This window comes from Tiliqua scincoides, chromosome 4, assembly GCF_035046505.1.
Source record: "Tiliqua scincoides isolate rTilSci1 chromosome 4, rTilSci1.hap2, whole genome shotgun sequence".
In the NCBI taxonomy this organism is placed as follows: Eukaryota; Metazoa; Chordata; class Lepidosauria; order Squamata; family Scincidae; genus Tiliqua; species Tiliqua scincoides.
Window position 1 is genome coordinate 37,086,152 of NC_089824.1, and position 23,549 is coordinate 37,109,700.

Genomic DNA, 23,549 nt, shown 5'->3' on the forward strand with positions numbered 1-23,549 from the left:
GCTGAAAGGGCAGCCCACTTGAAAACTGAGCTCTCCCATATCTTGAAATATGTTCAAGATATGTATATTTTCTCTTGTCATTTGCAGCTAATGAGCTCCCAAGTGAGAAAAAGTGCTTATTTTTGGTCATGACCTGTTTGTTAATGACATCACTTCCTGCCTAACGACTTCACTTTCGGCCCTCAGCAGGCATCATAAATGCTAGTCAGCCCTCTATATGAATTGAGTTTGACAACCCTGGCCTAAAGTTACCCACTGAAGTTCATGGCTAAACCAGGATTGAAACCCAGGTCTTGATTTCTTGGTCTCTCACTCTCTTGATTTCTTGAGTTTCTTGGTCTCTCACTCTCTGACACTCCAACGACTACACAACATTGTAATCTGAGCTCAATTGCACTTGCTAGTTGTACTATCAACATTGACTTTAACTTTGTTGTATGTAGCAGTCTAAAAAAGCAACCTGTAATGATAGCTTTTGTCCCTCTTTCTACCTCTTACAATGATGTAGCAACTATATGCTGTTTAATCACAAGTCCTGGGCTGCCTATTTTAAGGAATACATTGAGCCTGCATTTTGCGCTTGACAGACTCATGCAAATTCAACTTTAAACCAGCAGTTTAAATATTGCCGGTGATTCTACCCACCATTATGCTTACTAAATAAGTATCCTTGCAGGAGCATGAAATCAGAGAATGAAGCCTACTGTTTGGTGTCCTTGCTATGTCTCTCACAGGAGACATTTTTAAAAGAGAAAGTATGCCTGTTCTGGATATCAGGGATTTTCAAGGCAATTTTGAACATAGGGAGGCCCTGTATCCATGGTTTCAATTAACCATGTATCAAGTTCATGCCCCCCCCCGCACACCCTTTTTGGAGGCAAAGAGCACTTTGGAGGGCAGGGGACATCCCTGGTTATCCACGCTTTCAATTAACCTTGGGGGATTTCGGAAAGGAATCTCTGCAGATACCAGGGCATGCCTGTGTACGCAGTTTTAGCATTACAAGTGACTATGGAGCGTAACCCTTGAGTAAGACGAGGAGGTGACCATATTTAAATCTGTCTTACAACAGGTATGTAATTCTTTTGATTTTATGAAGGCTGCAAGATATACTGTGGAGCTGTCAGTCTTTTAGCCACTGAGTATCTTCCTCCTCCTAAGCAGTAGCAGCAATAGAAATGCTGCCCACCACTGTGAGGCAGACACTGCGATTAATGAACCTGAGGTGTACTAATCAAACATATGTTTTCTTGACACAATGATTGCATTATATATCACATGTAATGTTCAGGCCTTTATCTGTGCTTAATGATCTAGCAAGGGGTCTTGCTTAAATGTGGGTGTTTTTCATGTTCTCCTTAGATTTGTTCTGCAGGGGGTGAGCAGTTAGCCAGCTCCCCAGTGAGATTAGTAAAGTACTATATTTAGTTGTGCCATAGATCAAGAAACTCCAGCATTGCAGGAAACAAGTTTTTTTTACAGCCACTTTAATGTCATATTAAATCAATTCAGACTAAGATTTGTTTTCTCATTAGTATTAAAAGTAAATGGGTTTGTCATAGCTTCCTTATATCTTATTTTGCAGTCTTCCTCCCACTATATTCTTGTGGCTCAAATCTGAGACATTGTTGCATGTTTTCTTAACAATGGATATGTGCACAGATTGTAGTCATAGTCTGTATAATTCCTTAATAATAAACAAATCTTCTAATGTATGACCAACATTTAATCTTCACTCGAGCAGTATAACTTCTAAAACTTAATCAAGGGTTGAGGGAAGAGGGAAAAAGCTGGAGAGGTATGCTACCTCTCTTTTCCATTTACACTACAAAATTCAAACAAAAGTAAGTATTCCTCCATTACAAATAGTAAAGCAGAAATGGAAAGAATGCAACTGGACTGCTGTGAGTTAACTCAGGGCCCAATCCTATCCATCTTTCCAGCACCAATGTAGCCATAATGCAGCTTTGAGGTAAGAGAACAAATGTTTCCATACCTTGAGGAGGCCTCTGTGACTGCCTCCTCACCACAGGATGAAGCGCATGCCCCATTGGCACAGCTGCACTGGCACTGGAAAATTGGATAGGATTGGGCCTTCAGTAAACAGAATAAGGCCGCAATCCTAACCCATTTTCCATTATTACTGGTTGGCAACCTTAAGTCTTGAAAGACTACGGTATAAGCCTACAGCACCCGGTATTCCCAGGTGCTCTCCCATCCAAGTACTAACCAGGCCTGACCCTGCTTAGCTTCTGAGATCAGACAAGAGCAGGCATATGCAGGGTAACAGTTGCTGCCTTATTATTATTATCATCATTATCAGTATTTGTATGCCGCTTTTCAACAAAAGTTCACAAAGTGGTTTACAGTGAAAAATCAAATAACTAATGGCTGAAGTATTGACATAAGGGCAGTGCAGCTCGGAGGTAAGGGAACAGACATTCTCTTACTTTGAGGAGGCCTCCGTGAGTGCTACCCAACTGCAGGATGCAGCACACATCCCACTAGCACAGCTGTGCCAGTGCTGGAAAGTGGGTTAGGATTGTGCCCTAAGCTGATTTGGGCATCATGCCAAACCCTAAAGGGTCACCATGTTACATTTCACTGGCTCAAAACAGGCCTATGATGTTTTTCTTCAATTGGATAGATTTATCCCAAAGTCACTTGTAGGTGTTGTAGTGGATGTAGGAGTTAAGGCATATGTCTGTATTATTCCTAGGATTATGGGACACAGCTTGTTGGATCATAAGGTGTTCCTTAAGATATTGCCACACCAAGCAATAGCAATTGTGTTTAGGCCAATCTGCTCATTTAACTATACAACAATGAAATAAATAAGGAATTCGAACTGTGGGTAGGCTTTGCTGGTTGTTTAAAAACCAGTAACAAATTTCAAAGAGCCCCCTCCCTTCCTTTTTGCAGCAAATGACAGTGGGGCCTGTCAGTTGTTGAGATTTGTGCACTGAAGGACATAGGGGTATTTTATTACCAGTTTATTTCTGTCTAGCCTTCTGAAACTCCTGCTGGTGCTTTGAATCATACAGGGTATGTTTCAGGGGTTGGATACATGAACTCCACTGTCACCCATGACTCTTAAAATAATTTCTTTTTAAAGCTAATAAATGTTAAAGGAAGATAACATTTAACCAGACAGAAATGTGTTTTCAAACTGTGAACAGCTTAGCCATGGTGTGGGAAAATTTCTTCATATAACTAGCTTTTTCTAATCGCATTGCTATCTGGTTAATGGAAGGCTAATGCGTTTTCCAATAGAGTGCATAAATTTTAATTATTTACAGCCACCAGCAGTAAATAATAAATGGCTGCCTTCTAAGAACAGTAATGGCCAAAACCCTTCACCTACAAATCTTCTTGTTCTTAGCTTTCGGTGTATGTGAATTTTCTTTCTAAAACAAGACTAGTCTTACCAGTTTGACTTCTGGGGCCGCTTTGGATGTAGCTGCATAGGGTAGGAGCTTTTCATTCCTTGTGAATGAATTTCTGCTGCTTAGAAACAGCTGGTGCAAATACAAAAGTGGGGCACAAAAGTAAAGGGAGGCAAGGGAGAGTAAGTAAAAGTAGTTGGGAGCAGAGAGGTAGATAGGAAAGGAGAAGAGACCAGTGACCCCAGAGCCAGGTGTGCAGGGTAAAGCATCTACAGCCTTTTAAGAGTCAAAATTATAGAGATACATGGAGGAAAGGGAGTGACATGCTTGGGAACCACAGCAGGAAGCAGTTGGCTTGCACAGCTGTGGAAATGTGTGTGTGGGGAGGGGGGTGCAGTACGAAGTTTAAAAAAATGTATAAGGCCAGGTGGCCTGAGTGAGGATGGACCATTAGGCACAGGAACTCTAGGATCCAGTATCTGGCAGTTAGATGTATAAAATTAAGCACATATGCTGATTCAAGTACATAGTATTTGCAGTCAATCTGTACTGACATTCTGGCTTGTTTCTTTAAAACATTACTATTGCAGTTTTAGGTTACATTTTTGTGATACCTCCTGAGATATGTAGTTTTTTTTAAATTTGCAGATTGCATGTAGTAAAACTAGAGATCCTCTTATCGTTCAATTAACATACAGATTTATAGGACCATGATTATAGTAGTATGAAGAACTTTAGAGCAATATCAAAAATAGTCACAGCAAGACATAGAATTTTCTCCCTTTTATATCATTCCTAAGGTATACATCCATCATCGCCACTCACTTACTGAGTAGCATTTGAACATGTCATTTTGACTTCATGAAAAGCATTTGCCTGCTTGAGTCATTGTGAAGATAGATGTTACTTAACTACTCTGAAATCCACAGATGAAAGCAATAACTTTTAAATGCTAAAATTTGCTTCAAGTTGTCATTTTAAAAATGACTTAATAAACTTGGAAACATTAACTAGCTTTGCCATTTTTCAGTCCGAGTTGCCTAGAATTCTTGGCAGAATGGAAAAATAATTGATTTTCAAGTTGCAAAAGCTTGTGTATGCTGCCCTACACTAATGAAAATTGATCAATTGCGACATGTTGCCTTACCAATGTAGGTCTTTTTTCTGGGACAAACATGGCAACTCTTGAGCCTATCAGACTCTTGCAATTTGGGCTAAGAGATTTCTAAGTTGTGACTTCTGGCACGTGACGATCTGGAAAGCTCTGTTAACCGGCTTAGTGAGCTCACCAGCCCCAGCTTCCAGTTTGCACCCCATGCTACTGATGACTGTGAAAAGCTGTTAAAGTCCTGAGTGAAACTGACAGCTATAGCAATGTCCTAATATCTGGAAAATGACAATTTCTGGCAACACTTTGGTCCTGGAGATGCCAGATATTGCAGCGCTTACGGTATTTGCATTTCAGCTTTAAAACATTTCCTAAAGAACTAACGCTGCATCTAGTATGATGTGGTTGTCACTGTAGGATAAGTGTCTGTTTAGGAAGAAGGTGAAATCCCAACTAGAAATCATTAGTTGTCTGTTACTGTTTATGTTTGTGGCATATAAATGGATTAGATCATGATGGTAGTCAGCAGAGTGAATTGAGAGTGCTACTTTGTAAAATGAAATGAGTCCTAACTTCACCTAAACACATGCTGCAGGAAAGAAAAAATAAGATTGTCACTTACATAAAAGATGAAGAGAATATATTTTACATCCATCTCAGAACCACTGTGTATAGCATAATTTCCTGTGCAGAGATTAGTGTCTTTACAACAGCATGCCAGCAGCATATACGTATATATTAATCAAATCTGAAGTACAGTTAAGTGTTCTTATCATACGCGTAGTATGCAGTTTTATACATATAAAAAATTTTGTAGATCAAATTATAACATATGGAGATGTCCTCAGATCCATATCTGGCAGGACAGGTGTTGCATGTAACCTGCAATCAGTATGTAAAAACATCAAGGGGAATGATCTGTTCATCTGTATGTTGTGCCCACATTAGGAGTAATCCACACAAGCCATAAGAGAACCCTGTTGTGTGTCTCCTTGCCTCCCCTAATAATCAACCCAACATACAAGGTCATTAGAGGGAATGGGAACTTGTATTCCTTGTACAAACTGAAACTTACCATTCTTGGCTGAGCAGAGACTAGTGGGCTGGTTGGAGGTACAGGAATTACACACCAGTCTCATATTCAGCATAAGCATGCATGGAGGGTGGGGGCAGGGCTTTGTTATACCTTAAAGGGATTCCTCCATGTGAGGAAAAGGTTTGCCCCAAGTGTTGTAATAATTGATGATTTATTAATGTGTGTTGAAGATTGGACCAATAAAGCTGTCAGGGGAATCTTTCTCTTGGTTCTCAATATCTCTGATTTTACACTCTAATTGAAGAATATAGAAATGTAATAAAGAAGATGTAGGGTCCTGTTAAACTGAAGTACCATCATTAAGAGATATTATGAAGCTGCTGCCCTCAGCCTTAAAAAGTAATTTTTTTTTTAAAGTGTGGCAGTGATTAGAATGTTGGGCTAAGACTGAGGCGATTCAGATTCAAATCCTTGTTAGCCATAAAGCTTCCTAGGTGTCTGAGCTAGGTCACTGTCTCTCAGTGTAACCCACCTCACATAGTTGTTTCAAAGAGAAAAGGGGAGCACCCTGAACTTCTTAAAGGAAGGGTGGAGTACAAAATAGAGTACAGGTCATGCCTTGTTATCCACTGATTTGTCATCCACTGATTTGACTCACCACTGATATTGGGGTCTACCTTTAAATACCTTGTAATAAGGAAAAAGTGCCAAAGTCCCACTTCCTACCTTTATGCTAGTAAAACTGCACTGGTTGCAAGCTTCTTGGGGTTAAAGATGTCTTTAAAGACACACTACTGGGTTTCTTGCTCCCCCCATTGTCACTCCAGAATGCATCAATATATAGAGCAAGAAACCTGGAAGTGAGTCTTTAAAGCTATTTTTCCACAGATTTGTTATCCGCTGATTTATTTTTATCCACTGAGGGTTCCGAGATGGAACCCTGTAAATGTTCTGTGTGGTGCTGGGGTTCCTGCCACTTCCACTTTCTCAGTTGGCCTCCATCCAGTGAGGGGGGTTCCCCTTAACCTTCAGAGCCAAAAAAACGAATATGCAGACTTTCTGCTTCCCACATTCATAGTCCCTGGAGACATTCCTCTTCCATAGTTACCCTTCTCCTCTCTGCAAGGCATCTTTATTGAGTCTCCATTGCCAAGGCACCATAGACATATCTGCTACATGTCCTTCCCCTTTTCATCTTGGCACATTAATGGTTTGTCTTTTATACCCACTTCCAGCTGTGCTGTTTTCCTCCCTACATGCACTATGGATTCTCCTTCCTGCCCCTAGTTGGCCTGGCAACCAGGGGGGGGTGAGAACAAGACATATCCCTCCTCACAAGTAGACTGATCTAGATCCTCAACTCCTGATGCAATTCTTGCTATGTCCTTTGCAACTGCCTGCAGGCTGTCCTGGTTTTATGGTTGGCCCAGAAAAAAGGAAGTTGTCCTAAGCCAGGTTGGCTGGATAGCAACTGCTACAGATCCAGACATTCAGAAACTGGCATTGTCATGGGTGTGAGGCAGAGGTTTTCACACTGGGGTGTCGTGATGCCCCAGCCTGAGGGCCCTGGCCTCTTTGCCCTTAAGGGGCAGGGGCAACGAGGAGGCTGCGGCTCGATCCCCAGGATCGTGCCACTCAGGGGGCTACAGAGGCTTGGCTGCAATCACCACAGCCTCCTGCAGCCTCCCAGGTGTGCGGGGAGCCCTGCGTGGCTGTCCACAAGGCTCCCCGAGGCTGCCAAAGTGAAAATGGGGTGATTGCGCCCCGCCTCCACTAAACCAGAAGCGGAGCGTGATCTACTCAGAAGTAAGTCCCATTATGTTTAATGGGGCTTACTCCCAGGAAAGTATTATAGTATTGCAGCCTAGGCTATATTACAGTCTTTCTTGCAAACAGCCACAAGTACTTTAGAACTCTTGCTTGGTATGCGATGGGATAGAATTTACAAAAGTGGCCAGAAATCAGCAAGAGGTCTGCACCAAACCTTTCTTCTGGTGTGCTCATTTGTTGCATACACTGCAGTGAGATTTTTGCATGGGGAAGCATGCAAAAGAAATATGACTGCACTGTGAATTGGACAGTCCAGAATTCTGCCACCTCAACTCAGCATTCCACTCCACACACATTATCAGTCTGTAGATAGAGCCCCGGTTAAGTTCCTCAAACCAGTTTTGTTCTAGTAAGGAGTGGTGGCTTGACTTCATGGTAAGTTTTAGGAGTAAGGGGCTTGATCCATTAACCCTCACAACTCACTCAAAGTGATTAATTAGAAAATAGCTGCCAGCCAGCATACTACAGCCAAATACTGTACAACAGTGTTTCTCAAACTTCCCAGGAGATTTACTCCCAGGGCAAGTCTTTATGGGGGCGGAGGCAGTTCCATTAAAGGGATCGGGGCATCATTACACAAACTGGTGGGTTGTGACCCACCAGTTTGAGAACCACTGGTGTACAGTGTTCACTGAAGGCATTGAGTAATCTCCATTCTTGGCACTAACAGTGTGATTGGCAATGCACTAGAGAGAAATTATGGTTTTCTCACATATTCAATCAGCTAGCTTTTTTGTTCTTCCCATGTATCATGCTTTGCTCAATCTCCTTTCCTAAGTTAGTGCCAAGAGCCCAAGGCATTATCCAGCTAGGGCTTCTTCAGCTTTTTTATTCTTCCACTGGGACAGGGATGAACTGAGCAATCTGCACTTGGATGTGCTCCAGAACTTTTTTCACCTGTGTGATGATTGAGCTCCCTATGTTCCCTTCTTTTTCCCCATCTATTTCTCTTAAGGGAAGTCTAAGTGTAAGGTTCTTTGAAAAAGAGGCTTCCTTGGGACAGTTTGAAATCCATGCCATTGCAGAAAGACTTCATGGTCAAATAGATACTTTGTGGATTCGCTGACTTCATCTGGGTCTAGCCATGGCAATAGCCCTAGTCAGCCTTTCTAGGATTGGTATGTACCAGCTGATAGGGCGTCGAAGGACAGGGCAAGTGGAAATGCCCAGGTGGTCATAAATTACATAGGCCTACCAAAAGGAAGAAGAAGAAGAAAACACTTTGTTTAGTTGCCAAGGATGTTTGAACAAATTTAGGATATTTTGGGGGTGCTGAATCCACGAATGACATCAGTTTTGCCTGATTGGCTCTCATTTTGAGGATATGGCATAGCCATCTTTTATGCTGAATCAAGCAGCTTCCTAGTGAGGAAGCCAAAAAGATGTTTGAGTCGGCATATAAGGTGGCTATGCCATACCCCCAAAATGAGAACCAATCGGACAAAACCGATGTCGTTTTTTGATTCAGCTCTTCAAATATACCCAAGAGTAGATCAGACTTTTAAGACAACAAAACACATGTGGCCCCATGTTCTCTAATTAGTGAATCATCAACTTAAAGTTTCTTGTTCGAGCCTAAGGATCTGTTTGTGTTCTGGCTTACTTCCCACAGAGAGTGCCTCATCTCTCACTTTCCTCCTGGGAATCATAGAGGCACAATAGACTCTTCAGAATGACCTTGGAGTATGTACAGTTAGGGAACAGTGAGACTAATATGCTCTAGGAAACTATTTTGCTTTTAAGATTGCATGTAACTTTCTACATGTACTTTTTTGCTAAAATCAGCACTTGGGCATTTCTGAAGTTCAACTCATTTCCTAAGCCTGCTTTAAAAAAAATTTTTTTTTGTATAATCCAATCCCATTTCCCACCATGCTTTTTCTACTTTTAATAAACACTTTTTGTGTTTTAACTCTTTATCTGCCTGTGGTTGATTTATCAGAGCTGTGCTCTAGCCCAGGAGTCTCTAAACTTTTCGGCCAAAGGGCTGCATCAAATATCTGGCACAGTGTTGAGGGCCGGAAAAAAATTAAATATAAAATTTAAATAAATACATTAGAGATGGAACTTAGATGAATGAATGAATGAATGGGCTCAAGTGTCCACATTTTCTCCAAGCACCAATATAGCCTAGGAAATAAAGCACACACAAGCACAACTCTGGTTCTGTTTGGTCAACTGGGCCAGAGGCTCTCAGGGGATCAGAAGCTGGCCGTGGGCCGAATAGAGACTCTCCACAGGCCACATCTGGTCCCCGGGCTGGGGTTCGGAGACCCCTGCTCTAGTCCTATTAAACCCTGAGCTACATGCTATATGTGGGGAATTAGCCACTGACTGGTAAGGAGACTTTTGGTTGGTCTCTGTATGCCTGGTTTTTTTTCCTCAATGTGACATAATGTACCAATTTTGGCCATGACATAGGGATATGCCCCCTGCCCCAATCCCCACAACCTGATTTTAGAAATATTCTTGAATAAATTAGAGTTTACCACATGGTGTGTCTTGTTCTTTTTCAGGTGCACTACAGTGACAGACAGAATGGCAAAGAATGCATTACGTGTTTAACACTGTCTCCTGTACAGATGACTTTCCATGGTATTGGAAGCTCCACTGAAATCAGCCATGACCAGGTATTGAAATACACCTTCAATCCACTTCTTTCTTTTGGTTTTTTAATCTCTGCAGGCTATATCTAAGATGGATGTCTTCAAATGGCTTTTTAGGCATCTTTATACTCATGATTTATACCTCTGCTGTCATTTAAAATAGGAAGAAAATACACTTTTTAGACACAAGATGATTGTGATTATTTAGAATTTAATTCCTGATAATTACAGGTATTTGTTTCTAGTTAGAAAGATAGGATTTCAAACTGACAGCCCAATCCTGAGCTGCCTGCAACGCCCAGGCTTGGCGGCTCTGTGGAGGGCTACCGCCGAATCCTGAGCCTCCCGTGGGAGGCGCCTCTGGAGAAGGGGACATTTGTCCCCTTCCCCCAAGTAAGGTAAGCAGCCCCGCAATGGAGCTACTCTCTTTAGTGCCGACCAAAAGGTCGGCGCTAAAGTAAAGGCACTCATGTAGGGTGCGCAGCCTTGCATGAGCGCCCTGGATTCTGTGGAGCACAGCTCCACGGATCCACCTCTCTCCCTCCCCCCGACATGCCTCCCGCCTGCCCCCACTGGCCTCCCCTCTCCCCAGAATGCCTCCCCCACACCCCTGTCCACGCCCCACCTCCTGTTCCACAACCCGGCTGGCACTGGGCTAGCACCAGCGGGAGCCCGGCGGTGAGCCCTGCAAACGTGCCTTACGGCACGTTTGTGACTGTGGGCCACGGCCCGGACCCATGCCACAGACCACAAGATTGGGCTCTAAGTCTTACTGAACAAAGTGGCTTACATCTGAGTAAAATAAACAACATCATTTTCAAAAACCCTTACCTTTTAATTTATTTCACTATCTAAAATATTTATATGCTATTTTTTGGTCCTAACAAGGACCCCCTGAGGGATCTACAATTGTAGATGAAAAATACAAAAACCCATGCAAATAAATTAATAAAAGTAATAAATCATTTAAAACAAACTACAGTAAAATAATGGTGGTGAGCAAAATAGAAGGAACAGTGTCAGGGCCAGGCATCTTGGCATCCTGAAACAGAGAATTCCAAATTGGGGACCTCCTACCAAAAAGACCTTATTCTGCATTCCAACTAACAGAACCGATGAATAAGGAGAAAATACCAAGCTAATGATGTGAAAGGCCTTCGTTTATCTAGGATTTAAGCCATCAATTTTTGATCAGTGTGCCGTTTCACACTGGTGTGCCACAAATTATCTGCATGTGTGCCACTCAAGTTTGATGGAGTGTCATTCATTAGTAGGGCCATTGGGAGATGTGAGCCCCTCACTGGCAGTGTGATGTGCCTTGTCAATGGTAAAAAAAAATGATAACATGTCTTTACAATTTTAGTGCCTTGTCAGTGTGCCGTGAAATGAAAAAGGCTGAAAATCATTGATTTAAATCATACTGCGCATAATGAAAAGCCAAAACAATCTTGTTTCAGTTATCATAGAAGCATGAATATATGTTAATACTTTTACAGTAAGTATTTGATACATTGTGATGGGTGTCTATAGGGCTTGACCTTTTAAAAGACGGATGAATAATTTATTAGCCTTACACACATGATGATGATGACTGTGTTTGTCTCGAGCATCTTCTCATTGGATAAGGTTTCTCTGAACATGGAGTTTTCATTAATTAGTTGTCTTGGGTAATAGCTGTTGTCCATTCAACTTTACCATCCAAAAATTTATCTGATGCTTTAGAACAGGGGTGTCCAAAATTTTTGGCAGGAGGGCCACATAATCTCTCTGACACTGTGTTGGGGGCCGGGCAAAAAAAAATTAATTTACATTTAAAATTTGAATAAATTTACATAAGTTTACATAAATGAATATATTAAAGATGAATTTATATTAATGAATGAAGGTCTTGCAATAGCTCAAGGCCTATAAAAGGCCTTGCACAAAGCAAGGCTGGTCTTTCCTTTGCTGCCACTACTGTATCACAGATGTGAAACAACAAGCTCATGCAAGAGGTCAGACAGTCGCCCTCACGCTGAGAGCAGTTGCATCGGGCCAGTGTGGGCTTCAACAAATCTCCGGAGGGCCAGAGGCTCATTGGAGACCGGGGACTCCCTGAGGGCCGCATTGAAAGGCCTCGAGGGCTGAAAGTGGCCCCAGGGCCGGGGTTTGGGCACCCCTGCTTTAGAATAACATCCAAGCTATGTTCATAGCCATCTTGTAGTTTCAAATTCCATAATTTGTTTGCTGTATGTTGTCCTTTTGTCAACCTTGAACCTACTATCAATGTGTAAGTTTTTCCAAGTTCTAGTAAGTGAAAATCTCCCAAGTGAAACCTCTGTATCTGCTGTCTCCATGTCAACCATAATTTTATAAGCCTTTTCCATCTCTCCCTTATTTGACCTTTTTTTTCCTAAATGAAAGCCCTCTTTAACCTTATAGACTTGGTTCTCAAAGCCCTCGAAACTTCAGAACCAAGGTAAGTGTGTGCGGGGCAGGGCAAAGGGAGCAGCACAATCTCCAGGATCATGCCATTGCTGGGGCTGTTCGGAGGTGATTTTCACTTAGCTTAGCCAGCTCCTGCCTCCTTAGGAAGCCTCTGCAGGACCCCCCCCCCAAGCTTCTAAAAAAGCTTGGAACCTACTTCCTGTTTATAGATTGGAAAACAGGAAGTGAGTTCAACTTCCACATATTGCCCACATATTGAAGTAGCAGGTACTTTCTGCTAAGAATTATGCTGAACCTCTTTTTATTTTAAAAATTTTGTGTAGTTCCCATTCTTCAAAATGGGCATAGAACACTGATTTTTCTGATTTGGCTTCTACCTGCTTTTGTCTCTTTACATTGGAGGCCGTACAGGAAGTGCTGCAATAGAGAAAGTACACACTAAATTGGCCTTTTAGACCAGCACTTTCTGAACTTCATACTATTTTCAAAAACCACTTCATCATAAGAGCCATGCTAGATTGGACCAAGGATCTGTCAAGACCAGCATCCTGTTTCCCACAGTGATCAATGTCTAGGCAGCCCACAATCAAAATATGTTATTTTAGGGTATAAAGATATTGTTTTAATTAGGTTTAGAATTGTTATTCCCTTCTATTTATGTAAACCACTTTGATCTCTTGGAAATACAGTCTAAAATTTACGTTAATCATCAAATTGAAGAGAAACAATTGGGAAAGATCACAAAATACAAAGACCTGGAAATTGAAATTCAGTACCTTTGGGGAAAGAAAGCAACAACCACCCCTATCGTCACTGGTGCACTAGACCCTTAAGAAATATCTGGACAATATAGCATTGATATGGTAACAGCTGAACAACTGCAACAAGCTGTATTACTAGGAACATCTAACATTATACAATGATATCTCACCAGTTGTTAAACTCTTGGGTAGAATTCAAACTAGTGAGCACCCAAAAATCCCATTCCAAACATTTGGTGGGCTGTGATACTACCGATGATGATGATAATAAAACAAATGAGTGCAATAGCCCTATCCTGTTGTTGCTTTCTAGCAGTGGGTTTTCAGAAGCATACTACTTTAGTAGCTTTGTTAACAAGGTAAGGTTATTGATTAGATACCATCTCTCACCACTTCACTGCATCACCACAAAGCTCTCACCTCTGTCTTTTCTCCTCTTCTTTTCCTGTTTCGTCATATTAGATGGGAGAATTCTATTTAAAGAAAAAGCCTTTCAACATGAAAGACATGAAAGAATAGTACTAACACAGAAGAATGGGGCAAAAGAAAGCCATTTTGTTGAGTCTCCAGATGGTCCACTTACCTCTTTCTTGAACTTTCTTGTAGTAACTAAATCAGTACATTTCATAAGAATTAATTGCTAGCAAGCTAACTGGCTCTGTGCCATTTCAGTGGAGCATTTTGCAATAAGAAAGTTTCAGTTGAGATGTCCACCTTGTGAAAAATGTATAACAATGTCTACTAACATTTAAAGGTCATTTGAAGTACCTGTGGTGCTTTCCAAGAAAGTCTCCTATAGCAAAATACAATCACCATGATTACTGTTTGTTGCTTGGTCTTATGAAGTAGAGATTCACATTGGGAGCTCATAGAATTTGGCATGAGATGGATACAGCAGCCTACAGTTGAGAGAGAGAACTTGCTACAAGAGTTCTCTCTCATCATATGCCTTTGTGTAATCTGTAGAGGCCACAGATACTGGTTGCAGGGTTGGCACCAGATTCTAAGGGACTCTCAACCTACTGCCTGGTGGGCCCCAGAGAACTAATGGTGGCTTACCTGGACAGCAAGGTGGCAGTGGTCAAGAGTACTGAGTGGTGCCTATCCTGGTGGCCACCTTTTTTCACAACAGTGCAGTGCCCCCATCCTGTCACTGCATGACTATAATGCAGATGCAGTGATAGTAATGTTGCCTTGTTTTTAAAAAAGGTGGTGTTTGCTAGCATAGCCACTGCAAAGCACTTCAGGCTTCTACTTACACTCTGGTAAGCACAACATCTCTTCCTGCAACCCCCCTCCAGAGACCCCTGTGATGATACAAGGGCCTCTGCAGGAAGTTGATTCACAGATGGAGATGGTGAGAGAGGGCAGTGATGAATCCACTGTTGCCACTATTTCTCAAAGGTGCACACTGGTCCAGGGCTCAGAACTCATTCGTGGACCTCTCAATGGCCCTAGGTCCCTAGTCAATGACTGACAGATGTTCCATCTCAGCCAAAGTTAAAATATATAATTGATACAAGTATTTTTACTTTCACCATGATTGCAGCTCATAAGTGTTCCAAGCTATGCTTCCACTTCTAATGTATCTGGTCACAGATAATTTGATGACTGGTTTTTCTTTTGTTCAGTGAAGTTGCTCAGTTCTCAAAATAATTATATAAATAGTAAGTATATTTTTAGCAAAGTTGCTCAATTGCCAAACTAATTATATAAATATATAAACATGTTCCACCCACAGAAACGTATGGAGTATTTCCTTGATCATTTTTCATAGCTTGTGCATTTGTCATGTAGTAAATTATCTTGCCAAGATCCTGTTTGCCATCCAGTTTTCTCACTTGTCAGTCACTGAAATTGCTTGGCCCATGTCATGGGCTTTACCTAAGACAAACAAGACTGCATAGCTCATGGATTATACAATCATTTTACCCATACTGCCTCCATCTATTATACTGTGAGTTCAGTTCAAAGCCAGCCTTTTTGTAATAGATTTGTTATAAATAAATCTCAGAATAACAAATAGCAATAAACAAATAAACAACAATAAACAAATGCAGCCAATTCCAGCCATAACCACCACTTGACAATGCTGAAGCACTACAAAAACGCCTACCACCCACTCCAGCAAGACTTGACCACTTTCTGGAAGTAGTTTGTTCAGCCTGCCCACTGGCATCGCTAGAGGGGTGCGGGCCACACCAGGTGACGCACTGGGGGGTGACGCACCCTGGGGGTAGGACGCACTAACATCACGGGGTTAGGAGCTACCAAATCATGCCATACACCGTTGGATGCGGAATGGCCAGCAAAGTGCAGCGTAAAAAACAGAATTGAAATAGCTCCTTTCGTTCCAAAGTTATGGCTAAAATACTGGAAGGAAAAAATGCATGGAGCCCTATGGAAAGTGAAAGCGAGTCGTATTGCGTGTTTACTTGCAAGTAGGCATACTTGCCATAGTCCGTCAGGGCAGGCTGAGAGAAATCCAATGACACCACAATGGTCCCGATCCAATGAATGAAGCCCCCAAAAAACACTCGAGAAGCTCCCCCCTGCTGCGATTCTGAGCCAGAAACGAAGCCACGTGGCCGCGTTTACTCGCGAGTAGGTGGACTTGCCTTAGTCGAGGCAGTCTGAGAGGCTCTAAAGACATCAGAATGGTCCTTATCCAATGAGTGCAGCCCAAAAAAACACCCGAGAAGGAGGTTCCTCCCTCTCAGCTGCCTCCCTCCCAGTCTGTGGAGCCCTATGGAAAGCAAAGCAGCCTTACAGTCACGTTTACTTGCGAGTAGGCAGATGTACCTTGGCTGGTGGTCAGGCCAGGCAAAGGGGAATGTGAGGACACCAGAAGGGTCCCAATCCAATGGAGCTGGAGTGCAACAGAAGGCAGCCTTCCCCCCCCCCCCACTAAAAAAGACAAAAAAGAGGGTTGAGTGGTAAGTGGAAAGTTTTCTATTTTGTACTTGCAAAGCCAGGTGAGTCTATCTTGATCTGCTTGAAATAGAAGAACTTTAAACTGGGCACTGGGGAGGGCTGGAAATCTCACTGATTCTTGGGGGGGGGGTTATTGCAGGCAGACTACAGTGTAAGCTTCATTGACCACTATGGAACTTACTTCAGAGTAGACATGCATAGGCTTGGGCTCACAGGCTGCAATCCTGCCCACACTTTCCTGAGAGTAAGCCCCATTGACCACAATAGGACTTACTTCAGAGCAGATTCACTTGGTGGAACAGGATTGGCTCCCCCTTATTTAATTATTTTATTTTAATTTAATTATTTATAATTATTTTAATTTGCTTGATGATATCACTTCTGGCCATGACATCACTTCCAATAGGTCCTGGACAGATTGTCATTCTAAAAAGTGGGTCCCAGTGCTAAAAGTTTACTACATGGGGTGACGCACAGGCCTCCCGCACCAGATGACGCAAATCCTAGTGACGCCACTGAGCCTGCCTGTGATTTCTTCATGTCTTTTCTTTTGATGCCACAGTACCCTTTCTTGTAGTACAGGTTGAAACTCATCTGAAGAGCCCGTTCTGATTATCATTTTAACTCTGTGTGCATGTGTATAGTCATTACCACAGATCTGTGCTTGAGGTGTGCTAAAATCCTTCTTACAGTAGGAGATGTGGTAAATATGACTCATGAACAAGCAGGATAGTGTGGTTATTTGCTCAGTGGTCTTCATTCAAAGAGAGAGGTATCACGTGTCAAGCCTATTTGTATACGCCCTGTTAGACTAGCTGACTCTATTCTACTAACCAAGATGCATACTTTGATACTTTGGTTGCTAAAAATGATGTTCTTTCTCTTATTGTGTCATGTTCTGAGGACTTGTACTAAAAGGAGATCGTGGATCACACACTTGGATCAACTTTTGCCTACCATTACAGGCCATTGAATTGGGGCTTAAACAGTCCAATCCTGGATAGGATTGATCTGCTGGCTGGAGAGCGTTGCGACCGTGGAAGCTACTTCCACTGTTGCAAAAAAGCTGCCAACAGAACATGGAGCACTCTTTTGGCAGCCATTTTGGGAACGCAGCCACAATAGGTGGCAGCAGTCCTTGGTTGTTGCCGGTTCCCACTGCACCTGATGGAGCAGGGAGAAGAATGGGTAGCAGGGAGGCTACATGAAGGGACAGATCCAGTGGCAATGGCACACACCAGCTCCTATCCCCTCTTTTTGCAGCCTCCCTGCCCTTTCTTGGATTTGCACCAGCTACACAGCTGGCACAGATCTGATGAAACCCACTGTGGAATGGGGGGCATACAGAGGGATAAGGGGTAATTCCCCTTTCACCTCTGAAGCCTCCTCATCCACCCCCTCCCCCAGACAGAGTGTGCTTGTTTTTGGCATGGCTGCATCAGTGTGGTGGGAGGATTGGATTAGGCCCCAAATGTTCTGTTTAAAATAAATATCTCTGATTTAACCACTTTTCAGCTTACATACTATAATTGATGTACCTCATCAATCCTCGTGGAACATGAGAGATGTTCCTTTTTCTGGAAATTATCATTTCAATGTGTTTTGTGTTTCTGAGTGTGTTTTTTGTGCTTTGTTACTTTTGCTAATTTTGCTGGTGAAAATTGTATCACAGAGAAGAATTTATGCATGTGAATGCTTCTCAGTAGCTTGTCATTATGGACAAGGTGTGTACCTCTTCTTCAGCTGTTAAATATAAAGGAATTTTTATATTTTTAAAAAAGTAGTCTTGCAATACAGAAATAATAACTAGCTATTTATTCTAGTTTGTACTTTAAGGCTAAGATAAAACAACTAAATGCAGGATGTTTCCATCTCTGTTCACACATGGTTATTGCTGCTTTGTTGTGAAGTGATTTCAGTTGTTAAAAATAGGTATGCTGCAGATATCTCTTACTCCAAGTTGTAACTTCATTTTGCGACACCTTCTACTTCTTTTAACTTCTCAATTAACAAGTAATTGTACAATTCTAATCTTTTCATCCTGTTTCTGCTTGTTTCATACCATATACATTTATGGAAACTTCTTCACAATTAGTAATTGTTGCCTTTGCTAAAGATCACGTCATGTACAAAAGATCAGGTTCCCATGATAAGTTGCCAGAGTAACTACCATCAGCTGGTAACATACAGTTTATATTAGAACATGTACTCACTTCACTTGATTGTATGGCAAATTAGAGGAGTCTTTTGCTACTCTTTAACCACTGTGATTGTGACCTTACCTGGGGACCCCAGAGTAAATTCATACCAAGTCTGCTCCTCATGGATGCTGACATTGTAGCAGTAATTATTATGAACTCCTAATACCATTATAGTGTCACAAGCACATGGCATCTGTGAAGGTGTAACATGGAGTAATAGGTGTAGAGGAGTAACATGGGATTCCTCTAGACTAGGAATATCCCTGACATGAAGTAAAGAAGCCTGCTCTGCCTCATTTTTTTCCTTGCCATATTTTCTTAGAACTAAGATTGCAAAGGGGGAGAGTTGGCTGTAGCACAATTTGTTCCACTGTTACTAATACCTGGCCAGTAGAAAAGTTGCTAGGAGATTGTTCTTGCCAACGTAATTTAGAGCATCATAATTTAGGCTGATGTTTAAAATTAAACTGGGGATGAAGTGGCCTCACTGCAGGAGAAGCAGGCAGGTGGCTTAGAGCCATCTGCTCCCCCTCCAGCCCAGGCCCCTTGAGTTTTGTGCTAAACAGTGCTTCTTCAGAGCCTCCTCCTTGCTCTCAGATAACATCTTGTTATCAAACATCATACCCCTTTTCTTAATCTTGCTTGTCTTTCGATCCAGCTGCCCTGCCCGTTATGGAAACTCCTGCTGTTCCAGAACCACCATTCAGAGCGCGATACCATAGTCTTTCGAGGCTGAAGGTTGCCAACACACAGAACAAAAATTAAATCATGATATTTTAGCTATCCACTCACAAAGAACTGCTTCCCAAGGCATGTATGATTAGATTAATTAATCCAAACTATTTATATTCCTCTTTTCAGTCTCTGTTTTTAAGGCAACTTCAAACATGATCAAAATCCATAACAATACAAATATAAGCAGAAAACCATAAATATAGCAGGAAGAGCAAAGGCAAATTAAAAGTTATCAACAGCTTTAAGTCATGCTTAAATCCAGAAATAGTAAATACTCCCAAGTGGTCCCAAATGCCATTAAAAACCTGCATAAATAACAAATGTTTTAAAATGGCATCTAAAAACCGTTAGGGTTGGTGGTGGTGATCATTATATAGACAGTTTCAAAAGGGGATTAGACAGTTTTTTTTAAGTATATGAATGGTTATTGGCCATGATAGCTATAAATGGAGCTTCTAGATTCAGAAGCTCGTGCCACTGAGGACCCAATCCTATCCAACTTTCCAGCACTGATGCAATTGCAATGCAGCCCTGAGAGATAAGGAACAAATACTCTTTTATCTTGAGGAGGCCTCAGTGACTGCCCCCCCCCCCACTGCAGGATGCAGCACCTGTCTAATTGGCACAGCTTCATCAGTGCTGGAAAGCTGGATAGGACTGGGCCCTGGATATCAGTTGCTGGGGAGCAAGAATCATGGAAGGGCTTTTGCCTTCATTCTCTCTTGTGGGCTCCAAATGTAGAAGCATTTGGTTGACCACTGGATGAGATGGCTCATTGGTGTGATCTCACAGAGCAGTGCTTGCCATGCTTAAAAGGGGTAGAATTGCTGTTGAAGAAAAAAATTGAGAAACTCTGTTAAAAAACCTGCTATGGCTTCGTACTGTGCAAGTGCAGTAATTCCAAAATTGGAAATTCCAAGAAATGTAACATCTTTGTCCTTGGGCAGGGATGTCAAAAATAAGGCCCGCAAGCCAGATGTGGGCACAGAAGCTCGTTATCCAGCCCTCAGGCTCTCCCAGCATCACCATCAGCTACTGAGCTATGCGAGCTGTCACTGCTGAAAGGGCAGCCTGCATGATAATTGGGCTCGCCCACATCTTGTCATTTACAGCTAATGAGTTCCTAAGTGAGAAAAAAGTACTTATTTAATGGCATCACTTCCTTATCAATGACATCACTTCTAGCTCTCAGGAGGCATCATAAATGCTATTCAGCCCATTGTATGAAACAGGTTTGGCACCCCTGTCCATTCATACAGAAAGAAACTCAAAAGCAAACCATTACCTGCTTATTTGTTTGGAATTGTATTTATTGCACTTCATACTGTCTTTTGTTTCTTTGCTGTGGGATATATGGAAAGATATACTCCTGGCCTACTTTTAAATTTTGCTTTATAGAGTATCATTTTCTTTTAAAAATTCCATGAGGAACAGATATATTTTGGTCTCAAATGTTCAGGTTATTTCTGGTTTTATTTGTGGCAATGGGCTGTCTCACACATGCAAACCAGCTGTCTTTTCCCCCATGTGGTTTTTCATGTATGGAAACCATGTGCAGCCGTTCCTCTGATTATAGCAGCTTTAAGAATTGCCACTCTACTTATGGAAATGGCTACAGTCAGGCTCTGTATAAAGTCCCATTCAGATCACGGTTTCTCCGTATAACCTCACACAAGACTGTATGCAAGAGGGATTTCATGGACAAAGCAAATAGTATCTGATATCTGTTTGTGAATAACTTATGCACCAATCCTATCCTCGGCTAGTCTGCGGGCTGCTGCAGTGCTGACACAGTCTCCGCTACATCCTGCTGGCTTTCTGGGGACCGTGACCACAATGGAGAGGTAAGTAAATGAAATTTTTGCTTTCCTACTCTGCCAGTCCATAATCCCCAATGGTTCTACTTGGATCTGCACCAGCTCTTTGACTGGCACAGTTTTGAGTGGGTCCAAGGGAGTGTGGCAAGACCAGGTGGGGGCATAGAATATCAGCAGCACCATTGCTGCCAGTAACTGCCCCTGTCTTCCCTGACACACCTCCCAGCAGCTCCAATCCCTGCATAATCCTCCCCCTTCCCACCCACAGCCCACCCCCTCCATGCCAATTCACCTCCTTCAGGGTGTCTGGGTGACAACATGCAGTTGTCAGGCTTTTTGCATTGTTGCTGCAGCCTCAGTGCTCACAGAGTGGACCTTCTGTCAGCAGAAGGCATACATAAGAATTGAACTGTTAGTGTGTTTCTACTATTTTTACATAGTGGTAAGTTCTTTGTTAAGGGAGAAAATAGCTGAGTTAGTTTTTGTGTGTGCGCGCGCGCTCTCGTGGGGGGAATATTTAACATATGATACTTAAACAGTAGGCGTTGTTGATGACTAAATCTAGCTGCCCCCTCTTAGATAGTATCATATTTTGATTTGATAGAAGGCGATCGGCTTTGGTCATGTCAACTGTCATAAGGTTCCATCTTGTTTCCCATGGTAACATCTACTTGAAACTGTTGGATGGGGTTTTCTGAAGATTAGGGCTGAAAGTTTTATCAGTATTATCAATTTGAAGCACAATATCTTCTGCAAGCTTTTGATGAGACTTTTTGAAATAGGGAACCATTTTGTTTTTCTTTGTAAATTATTTTATGAACTTTTTGTTGTTGAAAAGCGGTATATAAATACTTTAAATAAATATTGCATTTCAGTGAATGTGCAGATTATGTAGCCCTTTGAATGATGGCTAGTTATTGCATACTGGGATGCTAGTTCTAATGATTAATTGCAGTAATTAGAATAATTTTTAAAGAAACTGTTGCACAGTTTGGAAGAGTGGTTTGAGTGTTGCAGTATGAAAACAGTTATGTTAATGAAACTGCACTGAATTCAATGCAAGTCTGCTTGCATAAGTTCTTCCTAGCTTGTAGCCTAGGAAAAATTAAAACCCTGGCCTCTTTTCCTTGTGCTCAAATATCATTTTTTGCTATCACAAACATACATCTGTCAAAACTCATACAACTTAGTCCTTCAAATCTTCTGACAGATCATGCTCTGTTAAAAAAAAAAAGAAGATATATAAGAGATATAAATTCCTCACAGGAACAACTTCTAATGTTCTATAATTTTCAGTCTGAGATAGCAACCAGATTACAGATCTTTAGGTTCTCCAGTGGTGCATTAACTAAACAAAAAAGACAACTTTACTTGTTTCAGGAGGCTTTATTAGACAAGGAATCTTTGAAGACCCCACACAAAAGATTCTCCTATGTTTAGACTTTATAATGTAAACAACTAATTTAATGCATCACTAATGATCTACAATAGATGCCATCTTACAACATGACCATGAGTAAGAAACTGATGTAATCTGAGAGATATTTCAAAGTAATTAATTTGGGAATAGGAAAAGAACTTCTATTGTGTAAACTTCCCCTTTAAAAACACAGACACAATTAGAAAACTGTAGTAGTTGTACATTTGCTAAATAAAGTTAACAAGCCATCATCCCAACTGGCTTCTAAAATATAAACTGTGCAAGTGACGCCCTTTTAAAACCCGGTTCTTGGTGCATCTGTTCAGTTCTTTTTCTTTCAACTTTATCCCTTATTTGATTTGTTTTGGAAATGCTTCTCAGAACTCCAATTCTTAGCTTCTAATTTTTAACAGTAAAGCATGCTTTGTTTAGATATTTCTCAGAATTTTAATGTATGTATTAAACATCTTTAAAAATTTACAAGCATTTTTAACAACTGGAAATTACCCTTTTCCTACCATTCTTACTACTTTTTGTATAATTTTTAAATTATATAAAATTTTCCTAGACATACGCCTACCAAATCTAAACTTTTCAAGCTTTAAAACACTTTAAATGTTATTTATCATACATTTTACATGGATTCAGACATTCTTTTGATCTGTGTGAAACTCTAGCATAACAATGTGTAAAAATGTTGAACTTTTAATGTTTCTGCAACTGTAATCTTAGTTTTTTTGTATCATCAACACCTTTTTAGTCATCCTAAATTTTGTGTTTTTATCTATCCTATTGCCTAATGCATTGTAATACATCTTGTATTATACAATTGCATAGCATAAACTGTGTCCAATCTATTGATGCTACTCCAAAAATAGCAGCATTTTTAAAATCCTCATACCAAAATTAATAATAGACATCAAAATATTCAGATAAACACAAAATTGTTCAAGTTTTGTTACACAGTGTAATAGTTGCAGTTCATTCATGTCTTGTTTCTGTTTTCTTTATATCCAAAGTTACGCACCTCCACATTGGATATTGCATACCCATTGCATTCGCAATAGCACTCCAAATTCTTCTGAAGCCACCAGATGAAGTGAAAAGATAGTATTCTTGTCCCATTCTTGATTTCTCTTTTCCTATTTGCCTAATGTTATCTGGTTGTGGGAAAAACCATTATGAATATTGTCATGATGCAATGGGATCAGGACTGCGTGCTTCCACAGGCACTCAAGGGGGATACTTCCCTTTCGTGTAACCTTTTGAGCTTCTCAGTTTGCCTGTT

General features: G+C 41.3%; 1 protein-coding gene across 3 annotated transcripts in view; it reads left to right on the forward strand.

Annotated features, from left to right (window-relative positions):
* The window catches only part of STAU2 (staufen double-stranded RNA binding protein 2), a 229,831-nt gene that overhangs the window by 113,108 nt on the left and 93,174 nt on the right, over positions 1 to 23,549 (forward strand). For all 3 annotated transcript variants that reach the window (XM_066623814.1, XM_066623815.1, XM_066623813.1), the window contains exon 13: positions 9,877 to 9,990. In XM_066623814.1, coding sequence (XP_066479911.1) covers positions 9,877 to 9,990 — 114 coding nt within the window. The remainder of the gene's footprint in view (positions 1 to 9,876; positions 9,991 to 23,549) is intronic.